The sequence below is a fragment of the Trichechus manatus genome, unplaced genomic scaffold (assembly GCF_000243295.1).
Source record: "Trichechus manatus latirostris isolate Lorelei unplaced genomic scaffold, TriManLat1.0 scaffold00138, whole genome shotgun sequence".
Classification (NCBI taxonomy): Eukaryota; Metazoa; Chordata; class Mammalia; order Sirenia; family Trichechidae; genus Trichechus; species Trichechus manatus.
This window is the reverse complement of record NW_004444074.1, coordinates 2,432,393-2,448,935: the sequence shown is the minus strand read 5'-3', so window position 1 is coordinate 2,448,935 and position 16,543 is coordinate 2,432,393. Positions and strand designations below refer to the sequence as shown.

Here is a 16,543-nt window from a genome sequence, read left to right as displayed (position 1 = left end):
ATGACCTGTTTGATTCTCACTGGAAACATCTAGGATCTTCCCTTTATTCTTGTGATAGTGAAATTTCATAATGTCTGAATGTAGATTTTTTTTCCAATGAGCGTCCTGCATCTTGCGTTCTGAAGACTCCTGTTGAGAAGATTTCTAGGAAATTTTCTTCAATTATTTCTTTTCAATCCCTTTCGTGGTCCATGGTGTATACGATGTACCACCTACTTTTTCTCGCTTTCAGGTTTTTGGTAGTATACTTTTACCACTGAAAGTATTTGCTTCCCTCCAGTGGGGACTTGCATAGCTGTGAAATTGAAAGAAATGTTAGTTGAAGCAAAATAGCTGGGGTTGAGGCTTGCAAGTTAGGAAGTGTGATTGGGTAAAAATTTTGTATCTTTTGGCTTTTGTACCCCTAGATAAGTCTTGTAAGCATATTTATGGTTTCCTATGTGATAGTTAGGGAGCCCTGGTGGGTCTGGTGTGTGTGTGTGAGAGTGTGTGTGTGTGTGTATGTGTGTCATATTCGGAAAACCAGAAGTTCCTCATGTAACCTCATGGAAGACGCCATGAAAGACATCAGCAGCCAAGGTCCAGTGGTACAGATGGGCAACTGCCAATTACGGATTCGAGAACCTTAAAAGTTCTGTGGTAATCATGTAGTACCAGATAATATTTCTCAAGATCCATATTACCAACCAAAAATTTAAACACACTCCATGATTCTGCATACTTCCATTAATGAAAACACATAGTATCAAAAAAAAAAAAATTTAAAGCATAAAATAATTATACCTTGAAACGGATAATTTCCTGCCCTCTGGTTTCGTTGTTTCCCCTTGTGGGAATGCCAGTTAGATAGAATTTGGTCCTTGTGAGTAGAGGCTTCATGTCTCTTACCTTCTCTCATATTTCTATCCCTGTCTAAAACTAGGCCCACAATCTGGGGGGATTGTCTTGATTTTATCTTCCAGTACTTCTAAATAATGTTTTGTTTTAGAAGTTACATTTTTCATTTCAAGCACTTCCTTATTTCCTGATTATTTCTTTTTTACTGCACCCTGGTCTTGTTTTATGGATATAGTAGCTTCTAGAGTCCCCACGCCACCCCCGGCATTCCCTCAAATCAGTATGCTTCATTTTAAACTGGAAGGACCAGAGCTCTCCTGAAATGTAGTTTTTCTCAGCCAGGCAATAGCATGTCTTCTTTTTTTATTGTACTTCAGGTGAAGGTTTACATAACAAATAGTTTCTCATAGAACACTAGTACACATATTGTTTTATGACATTGGTTAACAACCCCACGACATGTCAACCCTCTCTCTTTTCTACCTTTTTTTTTTTTTTTTTTGGTGAAAATATATATAGCCAAAGATACAGTATTTCAAAAATTTCTACATGCACAGTTCAGTGACATCGATTCCATTCTTCCAGTTGTGCTGCTATTCTCACTTCAGATGAAGGTTTACAGAACAAAATAGTTTCTCATTAAACAGTTAGTACACATGTTGCCCTATGACAATGGTTAACAACCGCACTACAGGTCAACACTGTCCTTACTCAAGCTTGGGTTCCCTATCACCAGCTTTCCTGTCCCCTTCTGCCTTCTAGTCCTTGTCCCTGGACTGCTGTGCCTCATTAGTCCCATTTTGTTTTATGGGGCTGTCCAATCCCCAGCTGAACGGTGAACCTCAGAAGTGACTTCACCGCTGAGCTAAAAGGGTGTCCGGGGGCCATACTCTCAGAGTTTCTCCAGTCTCTTTCAGGCCAGTAAATCTGGTCTTTTTTTGTGTGTGTTACAATTTTGTTCTACATCCTTCTCTAGCTCTGTCCAGAACCCTCTGTTGTGATCCCTGTCAGAGCAGCTGGTGGTGGTAGCCAGGCACCATCAAGCTGTACTGGACTCAGTCTGGTGGAGGCCTTGGTAACTGGTTCATTAGTCCAAGGCCTGTCTTCTTAATGTGGGCAGGGTGTTCAGGGGGCCACCAGCTGGGAACTTTTGAGAGCATCAAAGGGACCCTGTGCAGAGTGCCCCAGCTGTGCCCCCACTGGCTTCTAGCCAGCACAGGCACCTGCTAATGCCAGCTCCATTTGCAGGAGATCCTGTCTGCCTGCTGGGCATTCAACCTGCAGGAGAGGCCCAGCTTCCCCCTGCTGATGGACATGCTGGAGAAACTGCCCAAGCTGAACCGGCGCCTCTCCCACCCCGGGCACTTCTGGAAGTCAGCTGAGTAAGTACTCCTCTGGGGGGCCAGAACTTGCAGGTCGGTCCCCTCCAGCCCCACCAGGTTCTTAGCTGGCACCTACTGCTTTATTTGACCAAGACTTTGATGTGGGAAATTCACAAAGCAGACTAACCAGATGACTGGTTCCCTCGCTGCAAGTGATACTAGGATTTAATTTACCAAGTGGAGTTTGAAGACTCCTTTTGACTGGTAAACACCTGTGGTGCTCATCCGTGAAAAACTACATCTCACTAATTATTCGATGAGAGCTGACACTGGGCCCAGACAAGAAGACAAGAAGATTCTGCCTAGGAAGGGGCAGGACGGGGCCAGCTGGAATAAGAGGGACGTAGGTATTGAGTTTCCCCAAAATAAGTAGAGCCAGTATTGTTTAAAGTGACACAGACTCAAAGACCGAGCTTTCTAGCACAAAAAGTCAGCCACCTCTTATGGGAACCACATCACTTGGGTTTATGTGGCACTTCGACGGTTGAAGCCCTTTGGCCCCTTCCGTTTAATCGCACAAACCTTTGCACCCCTCGGGGCAGGGATCATCTCCATTGGACAGTGGAGGCCATTGTCATCTCGTCTGTGTCTGTCTCACTCTCTTATTTCTTTGTCCCACTGGCCCACTCTCCGGAACACTCAAAGAGACCCTAGCCCTGCCACAAACACTTTGTGAGAATCTGGGGAGGTCTTCCATTTTTCTGGGCCTCCATTTCTCATCTTTAAACAGCAGGGGTTGGCTGAGATCAGGGGCAGACAGATGTTTTCTGAAGGGTCAGGTGGTAAATATTTTAGGCTTTGCAAGCTAAGAGGCAAATTCGGGTGATACCAGTGCCACAGTGATCTGTAGTGTGTTGAGCAGCTGTGTGAAGTGATGTGAGCATGACGTACGGTCTCTGCATCCAGTCCTCAGCTCTGCCCTTGTAGAGCAAACTCTGATGATCTGGGCCAGTTGAAAGGAAGGTCTGGATGAATGAAAGTTTGGGGTTAGGGAATACTTTCTCTTACAATGCAGTATTATGTGCAATATTTGGCTCTTAAGATGGGTCAGAGTCCAGTACAAATCGGGGGGTCACGAAATGTTGCCATTAGGGATGTGTGGGGTTTTAGTTCACCATTGCTGACTACCAGCTACACACCTGGGGACACAGATGGCCAGGGCTGAGTCTCTGCCAGTAGGGAGTTTACAGTCTAATAGAGGATGAAGACAAGCAGACACACTGTAAGGAAACCTCCATGTGGGCAGAGCCCTGTCTTGTTCCCTTCTGTAGTCCCTGCTCCTAGCACAGTCCCAGGAGCATAGTACTTAGTAAATACTGGGTGAGTGAATGAATGAGTGAGTGATTACAATGTGCTGAGTGCTGTAAAAAAGCAAAGCACGGGGCTCTATGTTTTTGAACATCTGGTGCCTCTCACCCACCGGGGGGCTTGAGGAAGGCTGTCCAGAAGAAGGGTCACGGCAGCTGCATGTTGAGTGGGAACTATCCAGGCAGAGGCTGGAGCCTGGGCTTCTCCTGGACTTGCACACAGTCAGGGAGGGTATGAGGAGGCACGGCCCACTTCCCATCTGCTTCTTTTGGACCTTGGGCAACTCGTTTAGCAACCTGGGCCCTGGTGTTCTCATCCATGAAAGAGAGGGTGGCACTAGGTGAGTCCTGACATTCAGGAGATCATTCTGGATTCCCTGACAACCAGTTAGCCCCATCTTCTCACTTCACAGGTGGGAAACTGAGTCACATGATGGGGCTCTTACCTGCCCAAATGGATTGGTTCTAGCCCCCTAAAGGAAAGCACACCAGCATGCCTAAATGAGTCTGTGTCGAAAGCTTTGTTCATGATTTTTGCTTTCTACACCCTCAACTTCTAATCCTCATTTTCTCTTTTCTTTTCCATTGGTCTTATTGCTTTTTTGTTTTCGGTGGGTGGCGGGTGCACTGGCCTGGCCTGTCATTTCCCCCTTTCCTACCGTCATGATTCCTCCGGCCTCTCCTGCACCTGTCTGCACCGGCCCTGGTGCCATTACCTGCGGGGCTCTCACCGCCTGGACTACATCCTTCCCACACCTGGCGAAACGGGCGCGGGCACTCCCAGTCGCTGTCGGCGCTTCCATGGGAAAGGACGTTACGGTCACTCTGACTTTAAGAATTCCTGTTCGATTCTGGAGGAATAGTGTGTTTTCTGTTATTTCCCTCATTTTTCTGCCTGTTTGTGGTTATCCCATTGCACACCCTGCTTCCTGCTTTGTCTTTGCACCCCAGCTTCCCTTCTTTTGTGTCTGATGCCCATAAACCAAAGTGACATTCAGCTGAAGTGGCCAGCAAGGGTAGTGCAGGGTTCTATAGCTGAGAGAAGACCCTCTATCCATGGACAGTGCAGCCAGGCTGTGGGCTCACGGCTAGCTTAACTCTGGGTGGAAGAGAACTTGGATCATTGGTCTGAGTCCCCAAGGTCTCCTCTGGCCAGAGCTCAAAAGTAGGGAATCCAGTGAGCAAAAGTGTCAAGCTCCGGGAAGTAAATTTTGACAGTCAGTGGGTAAGGAGCAATGTGTCTATTAGCCGCCTGCTATCGAGCACCTTCTTCATAAGCATGACGGGGCTGTGGGGGAGTTTGGAGAAGGTTCTTTGTTCCCAGACTCCTCTTCTAAGCTTGCCCTGCTGCCAAGCCCAGGATGGGGGCAGGACATGTCCCTTTCTCTTTTTGAAGGGAGTGAGGGTCCCCTGCCTGCTGCCATAGCCGGGCATCTAATGCTCACCTCAGGCTCGCTCTGTGGCTGCTGGTTCTGACGCTGCTCTCTCCCTTCTTCTCTTCCCTCCTGTAGGTTGTAGGCCTGACTGCCTTGCATGCACCTGGGGCTTTCTTCTTCCTAACGGACAACTTGGGACCAGGACTTCTGCTAAAACACAAAACAAGACGCAGGCACTAACCCAGGGGATGCAATCTCTGCTGCTGCAGCCCTCTCTCCCGAAACTTCTTCTTTTGCTTTGTTTTTTGAACTCTCCCCTCTCCACGTGGCCTGTGTGTGCCTGAGTCACTGCTCTTGGCGGGAAGATCCCACCACTAACCGAGTTCCCCACCAAGGCTGTTCGAGACCTTCTAACTACCTTCCTGGCCGTGACTTTCCTTTCTCTCCCTTTTTCTCCTGTGGGATGGTTTTGTTTTTGTTTGGGTGGTGCTGGCTCACTGCTAACATCTTAGTGAGATTAAACCCCAACCCCTGAGGGCACCAGCCTCCTGCTGCGTGTGTTCACAGTACACGGGGCAGGAGTTTTGCTTGGCTTTTAACCCATGGGGATCTCATCCAACAAGGAGTGGAGTGATTTAGAGCTGCCAAGAGGCCGTATCCCCTTAAGCCAAGGTCGCCAGCACTGTGGACACAAGAACCCCCATTAATTCCTCGTCCCATCTGTAGTCTCCCTCTGGGAGTCATAGACACAAAAAGACCTGTTGCCATGAAAGACACCAAGTTTTCCTAAAGCAAACGGGTGCCTGTCTCCAATTTCATTAATAAAAACAAATCTTCTTCCTCTCCCTGCCCCACAGTCATTACCACCACAGTCATTACCTTTACATCCATCCCATGCACCATAGACCCCAAGTCAGCAGTCATTGAGGTATGACTCTCAGGCCATGTGCATCAGAGTCACTGGAGGACTTATGAAATGCAGATTCCTGGACCCCATCCAGGACCTGCTGAATCCAGATCTCAGCAGGTGGGCTCTGGGAGTCTGCATTTCAGTCATCCTCCCAGATGACCCTGATGGATCCTAAGGTTTGAGAAGCACTTTCAAAAGGAGTATGAGATGTTACCCTCAGTACTTGGGGTGAGGTTTCTCTTCTTCCTCACTTCTACTCGGAACAAAAGCAAATAAAACAGTTCCAATGCACCCACAAAGTTACTGAGCATGCTGGGCGCCTGAGATTCAGAGAGAAGCGAGTCGCTGTCCTTGCCCTCCAGGCACGGTTGACAGAGGACCAGACTTAGCCCCTCCATGTGTGACCAGGAGCGGCTCTTCCAAGGCTGTTAGCTGCAGTCATTTTCACTTCTTGGTGGGTGACCAGGCCCTTCCCGAGCTTCTGGAACTGGCCTGCTCCTTAGCTAGTGTTACCCTACTTCTGATTAAGACCATCGAGGCTATAACCCTTGTTTTTCTTCCTCTTTGCAGCATTAACAGCAGCAAAATGGTACCCCGGTTTGAAAGGTTTGGCTTGGGTGCCCTGGAGCCCAGTAATCCAAAGATGTAGCCAAGTGTTCAGTTTTTCTGCTGCGATTTCTTTGATCAACTGTGTTTCTAAAACACCCAAATGACAAACCACCATGACAAAAAACGCTCTTCGAAATGTCAGCCACCCTCCTAAACCTGCCCAGCACTGCAAACCAGGAGCACGAGTTCTCAATTCAGACTGTTAGTCCATGAAAACACTTGGGTCCTGTGGAGATGGAGTTGTACCTGCTGTTTCTTAAAATGACGCCACCAACAACCAAACCTGTCTGGACAGAGAGCAGATGTTTACATGTATGTTTCTGCTGCGTGAACGCGATGTTTTACAATAGGTAATAATAAAGATGATCGATACCTGTGCATAAGGGCACGGGCACCATCCACCAGGATGGCAGAAGTGGCCATCCCTTCTGGAGGACCCTGTAGGGAGGGAGGGGCCCACACTGGGCCAGAGCAAGAAGAGCTGTTCCCAGGGCAGGGTCGGGGGCCACAGGGTTCAGCCAGGCCTCTGCTTTGGCCCCAAACCCCACCAGTGGGAAGTTTCTTCTCTAGGCTTCTCCCCTGACCTTATCAAAGGGATGCTGTCCCTTCCTCATCTTACAAAGGAAACCCTGCCTGGGAGCTGAGCTGGGTTACAGGGGTCAGGAGTTCCTGGAGAGCTGGAGTTCATCTTCTGACCTTGCAGTCCAGCCTGTACCTGCTGGAAAAGTGGAGACAGAATCCAAATAAACTCAAATTGGGACTTACCAGTGGTTCCTAGCGAGGGTTTCCTCTGCAAGAGGAACGTTTCGTTCGTGAAGCCCCAAGGAAGATACCAAGGAGATGAGACTTAGACCCCATGGCTTTTTAGACATACCCAGTCCCAGGCTGACTTTTGACCCCAGAGCTCAGGGCCAGCCCAGCAGTTGTGTGTGTCATGAAGCCTGATCAGCAGGGACAAGGTGAGGGGGAAGAAGAGGGTAGTAGAAGTTAGCGGGTACCCGAGCCCACCCTTCCCAGCCAAATGGTAACCTGGCCCTTTAGAACCTATTTTCAGTAACCTACAAGCTCTGGGGCCACCCGCCCTTTCAGTTAAACCCATCAAGCAAGCCTCCTTTGCCCCAATCTTCAGAGCCTTCCCAAATGCTAAGTCAGGCCTTCAGCTCATGTCTTTTGACACAGAACGGGCTAGATTTGGGAAAGTCCTTTGATGTGAGAGCAGCCTGCCTATCTTCATTAGAAACTGGCTCCTAAAGAGAAAAGTTCCACATGGCAAAGAAGCCCTTAAGTGGAGGTAGTGTTGGTTTCAACTCCAAAACCAGAAAAGAGCAAGGGTGATGGATTGGATCCAGGCTCAGCACTCTGGTCCATGCTCTGAGCTGTGAGCTAGGATGGGGCGGCATGTGGCTTACCCTCCACCCCTGGTTTCAGTTAGACCCACCTAGCAAACCTGCCACCACCACCAATTTTCAAAGCTGTCCCTAGTGCCACAGTTTGGCTGTAGCAGCATATAAAATGGCCACTCTGCCTGGGGCTGTGGGCTGTCTTCCTGCTCTGGGGCCCAGCCCCCTTGGCCAGCCACTCCTTTGAGAGCACAGCTGTGCAGCAGTGCACGCCTCGCCGAGGGACCCCCTGTCCACCCCAGCTGCCCGGACTGTTAGCATTCCAGCTCTTTCCAGTCAGGGTGTGAGGAGGAGGAAAGAGGAGCTGTACACCAGTTAGCTCCATGTGGGGCTTTTCTCCTGGTGGGTGCGTTCGTTTCACCCTATCAGCCCTGTGGCCACACTTCTACGTGACCTCCCACACTTCAAAGCCACATGGCATGTAACCACCACCTCTGTGACTCAGAGCCTTCCACACACACCTGCCTTCCCAGAGGTCACAGTTTGTGTATCTCTGCCCCTCCCCTTTAAAGGTCACTTCCTGCACACCCCCCAGCCCCATCTGGCATTGAGCTTCCTGCAGGCAAGAGCTGAACCAACTGACAACCTGGAGAGGCCCGGCTGCTCAACTTTTCTATTTCCTCTGACCCCTGACACCACAGCCCCCAGAAAGTCAGCCTGGGGTCTTGGTTTTTTTCTTGTCACATCCTCAGTTCACTTCAAGAAGCTTTTGTTGAGTACCTATTGTGTACTTAGTCTTGTGCAAGTGCTGGGAACCCAGAAATGGGGGGAATCACAGTCCCCGCCCTTAAGGAACTGACGATGGCATGGCGTGTGGTTTCTGCCATGCACCCCGAGGGTGGTGCTGAGGGCTCTCCGTCTGCCACTCCTGCACTGCCTGTTATTGAAGAAAAATGCCCGAAGAAAGTCACTCCCCTTCCCCCGTGGCCCCCTTCCTCGTTGGTTGTATTTAAATGACTGTGAATTGAGGTTAGGAAGACACGCCTGCCCTTCTGTGTGATCTCTCCCTGTCTGCCTTGGAAACACGTGAAGGACAACAGATACTGTGAATTCAGCCCTCAGGGGCGACTGTGAAGGGGGTGCAGACACGGAGAGGGCCTCCTTGGAGAGCCCGGGGGCTGCGGAGGTGCGCAGTGGAGTCTGTGGGGCTCCGTTCACGGAGCCTCCCGTTCCCAGCCTCCCCTCCGAAGCCCTGGGGTCTGTGTCCCTGCTGCCTTCAACCAGAGCCGCAGCCCCTGGCTCTGACCCGAGGTCAGTGGTGAGCAGTGTGTAACAAAGCTGGCCCCTTTGTGTCACCAAATCAAAGCTGCGTGTCGCCCTGGATCCCTCCGCCATCCCACACAGTTTCTCCCAAGTGCAAGCGCTGAAAGCCTACTTTGTGGTTATTCTGTATTGTGTGGGGTTGTTGTGTGCCATCCAGTCGATTCCGACTCATAGTGACCCTATAGGACAGAGTAGAACTGCCCCATAGGGGTAAGGGGACATAAATGTGAAGCCGGTTGGGGAGCTTGTGTGAGGCTGCGACATTCGCCAGGATTTCAGCAGTGGGCGCAAACACAGCGTCTTCTGTGGCCACAAGAGACACACTTGCTTTTTTGAATGTGATGTAAAATTTGTACAGTAAAAGTTTTTATATTTTCTATCAACTGCATTTGTCATCCAGAAATGCTATTAATTTAAATTAAAATGGTTAGTATTAACAAACGTGCTGTATCTGTATTTTTTTTTTTTTTTTCTCTTTTTGTCACTGGTGAGAATACACCCTCTGAGTCAGGCCTGGATATCTGGAGTTCGCATGTAGTAAAGCCATAGCAAGGTATGCTGGGGCTTATGTCTGCTTTGGTCAGTTCTAGGAGAGTGTTGGGGACCGTGCCCCGCTCAGATGGGTGGCACAGGACAGGACTAGAGGAGTCAGGAGTGTTTGGACCCCCTTTCGAGGTTAAGGAGCTCCTTCCAAAGGAAGAGAGACTTATACATGGGCCTTGAAGGCAGATGTTTCTGTACAATGGTAGAGTGGAGAAGGAACAGAACCAAAGGGCCGTGGTGTGCAAAGGACTATTTATCCAGCTGCCAACGATAAAGCCCAGGAGCAGACCCAGACCCGGTCCAAAATGCCCCCCCAAAGCCTATGCCTTATAGAAGTCTTGCGGGAGGGTGTCTTTCATCCAAATCCATTTTCTGTAGGCCAGTTACATATACAGAGAAGTACTTTGGAGGTTGGGGTAAAGAATGGGTAGAGGCGAAGAGGAACTGACATTTGTGGGGCCCCTCCTGTGAGCCAGGGAGGTGCTTTCCACACATGAGCTCACTTTGATCTAATCCTCACAATGCCATAAACTAGGAATGATTATCACATTTTTTCAGCTGAGGAAACAGGCATGAAGAGGTCAAGATACCCAAGATCACACAGCCAGTGAGCGGCTAGTCCAAGACTCAGTCCCACGGCTTCGACTCCACAGAACCTTCTCTCATCACAAGTTGGGGAACTTACTGATCAGAGGTTTATTGAGCACTGACTGTGTGCAAGAGATGGTGCTAAGTGGTGGGGACAAAGATGAAAAGGTAGCTCCCTCGCCTTCCCTCACGAGCCAAGAGTGCCCAGACGAAGGGGTCCCTCAGTCAGCCTGGCAGACTTCATGGAGGAGGTGGCATTGGAGTGGACTTGAAGGATAAGTATGCCTGGTGCATATAGCAAGGGGAGGGCATTCTACCCAGCAGGAACAGCACGTGCAAAGCCTTGGGTGAACTTGGGAAACTACAAGTATTTCAGCTGTTGTAAAGTGGGACCTGGGGAGTAGATTGAGTCTAGCGAGGATCCTGTAGTTGCCAGGCCAAGGATTTAAGGCTTTAACATGGCAGCCCTGGGGAGCCATTGAATGTTCTTGAGTAGAGGTGGGTCATAGATTATGTTTTAGATACCTAGGTTTTGTTAGATATCTAACAAATCAATTATTTTTACCTCTGTGCCCTGAAATTGGATTTTTATGCCAGTCATTCAAATAAGTGCATGAACTCTGGAGGGGTAGATGGTTCCAGATATTGGCACAGGTCAGAGGACTTCCTTGGGAGTATGTGGTGGGGGTGGCAGGGTGCTGTCAAAGTCACATTGCAAGAGGTGTGGACATGAGGAAGTATGATTGTGATAAGCTATCATAATAGTATTTTTAAAGACCTTTCTAGCTTTACCACTTTCATTAGAATTTAAGCTCTCAGAAGGGACAATATTTCTTACTGTAGATTAATTCTGGGAAGGGGAAACTGAGGACTCAAGCCAGGCCCCCTTTGTGGCTCCTAGAAGCTGCTTGAAGTGGGAGGGAATTGGTGCTGGCACCCAGTAAGCACATACACGTTCTCTGAGAAGTTTATCTTCTGCCTGTAGCCGCCACACCAGCAAACAGCTGCTTCTATTTTCCATTCAGCCCAGTAGCTCAAAGTACAGATTAATCAATTATGTGCCAGGCCCTGTTCTAAGCACTTTACATAATTAACTAGTTTACTCCACCTACCACCCTACCGAGGGGGCAGTGGTGGGTCGGTCGTGGTTCACTGGTAGCATTCTTGCCTTCCATGTGGGAAACCGGGGTTCGATTCACAGCCAAAGCACCTCATGAGCAGCCATCACCAGTCAGTGGAGGCTTGCATGCTGTTATGATGCTGAACAGGTTTCAGTGGAGCTTCTAGACTAAGACGGACTAGGAAGAAAGGCCTGGTAATCTACTTCTGAAAATCAGCCAGTGAAAACCCTATGGATCAAGAGCAGATTAGACAAAGATATGCGTACATGGGGGAAGATAGATGCCATGTGAGGGTCATCTACAATCCAAGGAACCAAGGAATGCTTGGGGCTACTGACAAGGAAGAAATCAACATGGCCGAAACCCTGATTGGGATTTTTAGCCTCTAGAACTGTGAGACAATAAATTTCTATTCTTTAAAGCCAAAAAAAAAAAAAAAAAAACCCACTAAAGATCACCACGGTCTGATCTACAGCCAATCATGAGGACGGCGCAGGGCCAGGCAGCGTTTTATTCCAACACAACTACTACCTGGTTGTTCCAGCAACAAACACTCTATGTGGTAGGTACTTGGTGAGAAAAGAAACCGAAGCACTAAAAGTTACGTGACTTGCCCGAGACCACACAGCTAGCAGCACAGTCTTTAATTTGGGCAGCCATATGCCCAGCTGAAAATCAGGGGTTTTAGTACCATAGACATTGGGGGACACTGAGCAGAATTCAAGTCTCAGCCCTTCTGCTTATCGGCTGTGTGACCTAGCATGAGGTCCTGCACCTCACGGAGCCTGGTCTCCATGTCGATAAAGTTAACTGTGACCTTGCTGCTTGGTGCAGCTGCTATGAGGACTAAATAAACAAAGCTTGTAAAGCACTTAGCACATAGTGAGTGCTTGAAGACCCCTCGCTGCCCTCACCCAGCCAGGGTCCGTGCCCCTCACTTCTTAGAACCCTACGTTGGGTCTTAGTTACGCATCAGTGCCGATGGCTTTCTTCTCTCCAGCCCAAATAGACCCCATCAAGGGAACATCTTCAATGCTTGTAGCGTGTGGCTCACCCGTGACATGTTCTGGTATCCAGTGTAGATCCATCTCCCACCCCCATTCCACTTTTAATTTTTTATTTTATTTTATTTTTATTCTGTTAGTCATTTCAGCCAGGTTTTAGGCTGAGAGGCAGAGCCACATTAGAGAAGTGGACACGCACTTTTTGACGATGAATACAATGCCTTTCCTCTTTAAGTTGTCATTCCCGGCATGGTAAACCATATGATTATCATTTCACCATCCACAAGTGGGAACTGAGTGCCTGCGCTCGTTCCCCTGGAGCACATGGCTGGCCCAACACCCCTCTTGGGGAGCAGGTGCAGGAGGTCTGGGTTCTGAATTTCACCTGGTTCCTGCTTTGCTGGGTACATGGGGCAAGCTTTCCATGGCAGTGTGAAAGGAAACGGGCTGAGTCATGGCGGAACGGCCTGGGATTTGCTGTTTCAGGAATTCCACAACCTTCACTGTCCGTAGCTGGGCTCATTTTGATGGCTGCTGGGAGGGGCTGAGGAGCAGCTGCTACATGTGGAAAGAACTATGGGATTGTAGTTGGTGAGAACCACCGATGTGGCTGCTGAAAATAATAAGATGATCTTAGGCTGTATTAATAGAGGTAGAGTGTCTAGAAACAACGGAGGTGAAAAGCTTACACGACTATGTCTTGGTCAGATTCCTTGGCGTACAGAGTCCAGTTCTGGGCAGCTCACCAGGAGGTAAAGACAAAGGGAATGGACATTCACTTAAGCACCTACTACATGGCAGGGCCATGCTGGGTGCTTTACATATGTTCTTTCATTTAATCCCTGTGATGGTTAATGTTATGTGTCAACTTCCTCATGCAAATTATGTGAGACAAGTACCACCCCCACTTACAGAAGGGGAAACTGAGGGTCACTGGGGTGAAGAAATCTGCTCAGGGTCATCCAAACAGGAAGTGAGATAGCTTAGGTTTGAACTCACGTCTGGCTGACTCCTGAAGTGTGTGCTCTTGCTTCTACACCTGGACTCCCGTGTTTAAGATAAGGTTCCAATATGTGGAAAATGCCATTTTGTTCCATGTTACATCTCTCTTACAAAACAGAATGGGCTCATTGTTCCTTCCTGTTCAGCAGAGCAGCAGCACCTCTCTCACCCTCTGTCACCCCTGTAGAATCAGCCCTGAATGAAAGTGGGTTGAAAGGACCAGACGCTGAGCGGTGACACTTCCAGTTTCCCATTCCCCAAAATATTGATCGAGAAGGAAACCAGGAGACTGGTTCTGCCAGAGACCTTCTCACCCCTAGGGACATAGCACAGAGCCACCCAGGCCCATGTTCCCTGGGACAGATGTTGGGTTCTGATATCCCAACAGATATTGAGTGAGATTGGGAAGAAGGCCTGTCCCGTGAGAAAACATCTAAGAAGAGAGGCAGGGTGGTGCAGTGGTTAAGAACACAGATTCCACTGCTGGCTTCCCGGGCTGAGCCCCAGCTCTGATACTTTCTAGCTGTGTGACTTTGGGCAAGTTGTTTCACCTCTCTGTGTCTTTGTTTTGTCTCGTGTTGTATGGGAATAATTAATTGTACCTATCTCATAAAGCTGATGTAAGATTAAATGTAACGTGCTTAGAAGGCTGCCTAGCACATAATCAACACTACACAAATAGTAACTTTCAAATAATCTCTGAGCACTTCCTCCTTGACACCCACATAGCCCCCAGCTGTACGTCTGTCTTGCCCTGTAGAATGTGTGACACTCATCGCCCAGCTGTTTCCAAGTCCTGTCCTTATCCCAGTGCCTAGCTCAGTGCTTGGCACCCAGGTGGGCACCTCCCAAAACCAAAACCAGTTGCCGTGAGTCAATTCTGATTCATGGTGACCTCATGCTTTTCAGAATAGAACTGTGCTCCATGGAGTTTTCATTGCTGTGACCGTTCAGAAGCGGATTGCCCAGACTTTCTTACAGGGTGCCTCGGAGTGGGTTTGAACTGCCAACCTTTCAGTTAGCAGCCGAGTGCTTAACCATTTGCACCATCCAGGGGCCCAGCACTTGTTTAACTGTGGCAGTTTGTGTTTTCCAACTATTTCTTGTCCCACATGCTCTTCCAGAATCTTGCTGCTCCCCATAAGAGGTGAAGTCCCTTTCCTCCCCTCCTTGAGCTTGGGTGGGATTTTTGTGATTGCCTCAACAAGTAGAATGGGTGACCGTAACACTGACTTCTGAGGCTAGATTGTAAAAGCAGTACGAATCCCACCTGGCTTTTCCGTGGAGATGTTCACTCTTGGAATCCAGCCACCCTACTGTGAAGAAGCCCAGGCTGCTTAGCAAGGCCGTCCGTAGGTGTTCCAGCGGATAGCTCCAGCTAAGTTCTCAGCCAACAGCCAGCATCGACTGGTAGACATGAGTAAACAAGCCTTCGGATGACTCCAGCCCCAGCCTCCAGGCCACCCCAGCTGATGCCAAGTAGAACAGACATGAGCTATTCCCACCAAGCCCTGCCAACTCGCAGATTCGTGAGCAAAATAAATGTCATTGTTTTAAGCCACTGTGTTTTATGATAACTTTTTATCCAGCAATGGATTACTAGAGCATCGACTAGATGTATGAAGCCCCGGTGGCACGACCTCAGGACATCAGCGGCTGGTGCTGCGTGTGGGTCAGGACAACTGCCTCAAGTGATCTCTTCAACTAAGACCAAAGTAAGGGACAGTGGTGCTTCACCTGTAGAATTCTCACCGTCCACGCAGGAGACCTGGGGTTGATTTCTGGCCAAGGCACCTCATCCGTAACCACCACCCATCTGTCAGTGGAGGCTTTTGTGTTGCTACGATGCTGAACAGGTTCCAGCAGATCTTCCAGACTAAGGCAGACTAGGAAGAAAGCCCTGGCAATCTACTTCCAAAAATCAGCCAATGAAAACTTTATGGATCACTACAGTCCAATCCAGTTGTCCATGGTATTCCCATGAGTCAGGGGCCGACTCAACAGCAACTAGCAACGCAACAGAACTGAAACAGAGGGAGAGGGCTAGTGGGTGTGAGGGATGCATACACTTAGGTGCCAGGCTGACCTGGTTCTTATCCCGCTTCTGCTGCTCAATACATGGGTAGCCCTGGGCACTTCTCTGATTCTTCGATTTCCCATTCACTTGTCAATTATTCAGCCTGGCCAGGGATGCTGGAAACTTAACAAGAGTTGACTTATGTAAAATACCCGGCTCAGTGCCAGGCAGAGAGCACTCCGGAGTTCAGTAAACATCGCTCCCTTTTCTGGCAAGTGTTTACGGTGAACAAACAGGGACTTTGTTCCCAGAAAGCACGGTGTAGGGGAGCAGGAAAGGGGAGCAGCACTGTGGCCAGTGGAGAGGGTGGGCAGGGCTGGGTCCAGGGCTGCAGCCTGACCAGGTCTCGTCTCCATGTGGCAAACAACTGGCTGCCACCCCGTCCGTCATCATTTCTTCCTGGTGATTTACAAACTGAACTCAGAGGTGAGCTCATCAGGAAGCTAATGAAGCTTGGACTTCAGGGTCCTTCCCTGCATGGGCAATGTGTTCACATGGTCATTAAAAAAAAACCCCAACAACAACCAAAAATAAAACCATTGTCATTGAGTTAATTCCAACTCGTGGTGACCCCATGTGTGCAGACTGGAACTGTACTCCATAGGGTTTTCAAAGCTGTGACCTTTCAGATGCACATCACCAGGCCTTTTTCTGATGCACGTCTGGGTGGGTTCGAGCTGCCCACCTTTGATTAGTAGTCAAGCATTTAACCATTTGTGCCATCCAGGGAAACTTTGGGCTGTATATACCTCTGTAATTTTTCTTTGTGCATTAAAACAAAAGTTTTAAAAAGTGCTTTGATCTGAGTAGCTTCCTAGGGTTCACATAAGCCACATATCGGTGCCATCTGGGCTAGTCCTTCACTACCACCACTCCCTCAAGTTTTATAATGAGTACTTCAAGATCACTTGCACACAGAAGAATGGGCAGATGGGGCCAGCCCGTGGGAATTGATTGCATGTTCTTAGAAATGGGGTTATGCTGCCAGGCTGACCAGCTGTCTGTCGGAACCTGGTTTCACATCACACGTCTGCTTATCTCTGTGAAGTTAATATTGTACTACGACCTTATTCAGCTTTATTGCAGTTCATTAAGTTGGATAATACAATGCTATGAAATAGCAC

The 16,543-nt window shown here is 48.9% G+C and overlaps 1 protein-coding gene across 1 annotated transcript in view; it reads left to right on the top strand.

Moving 5' to 3' along the window:
* KSR1 (kinase suppressor of ras 1) overlaps positions 1-2,223 on the top strand; it is a 165,919-nt gene extending 163,696 nt beyond the window's left edge. The window contains exon 19 of the mRNA XM_004385386.2: positions 2,086-2,223. Coding sequence (XP_004385443.1) covers positions 2,086-2,223 — 138 coding nt within the window. The remainder of the gene's footprint in view (positions 1-2,085) is intronic.
* The last annotated feature ends 14,320 nt before the right edge of the window (positions 2,224-16,543 follow it).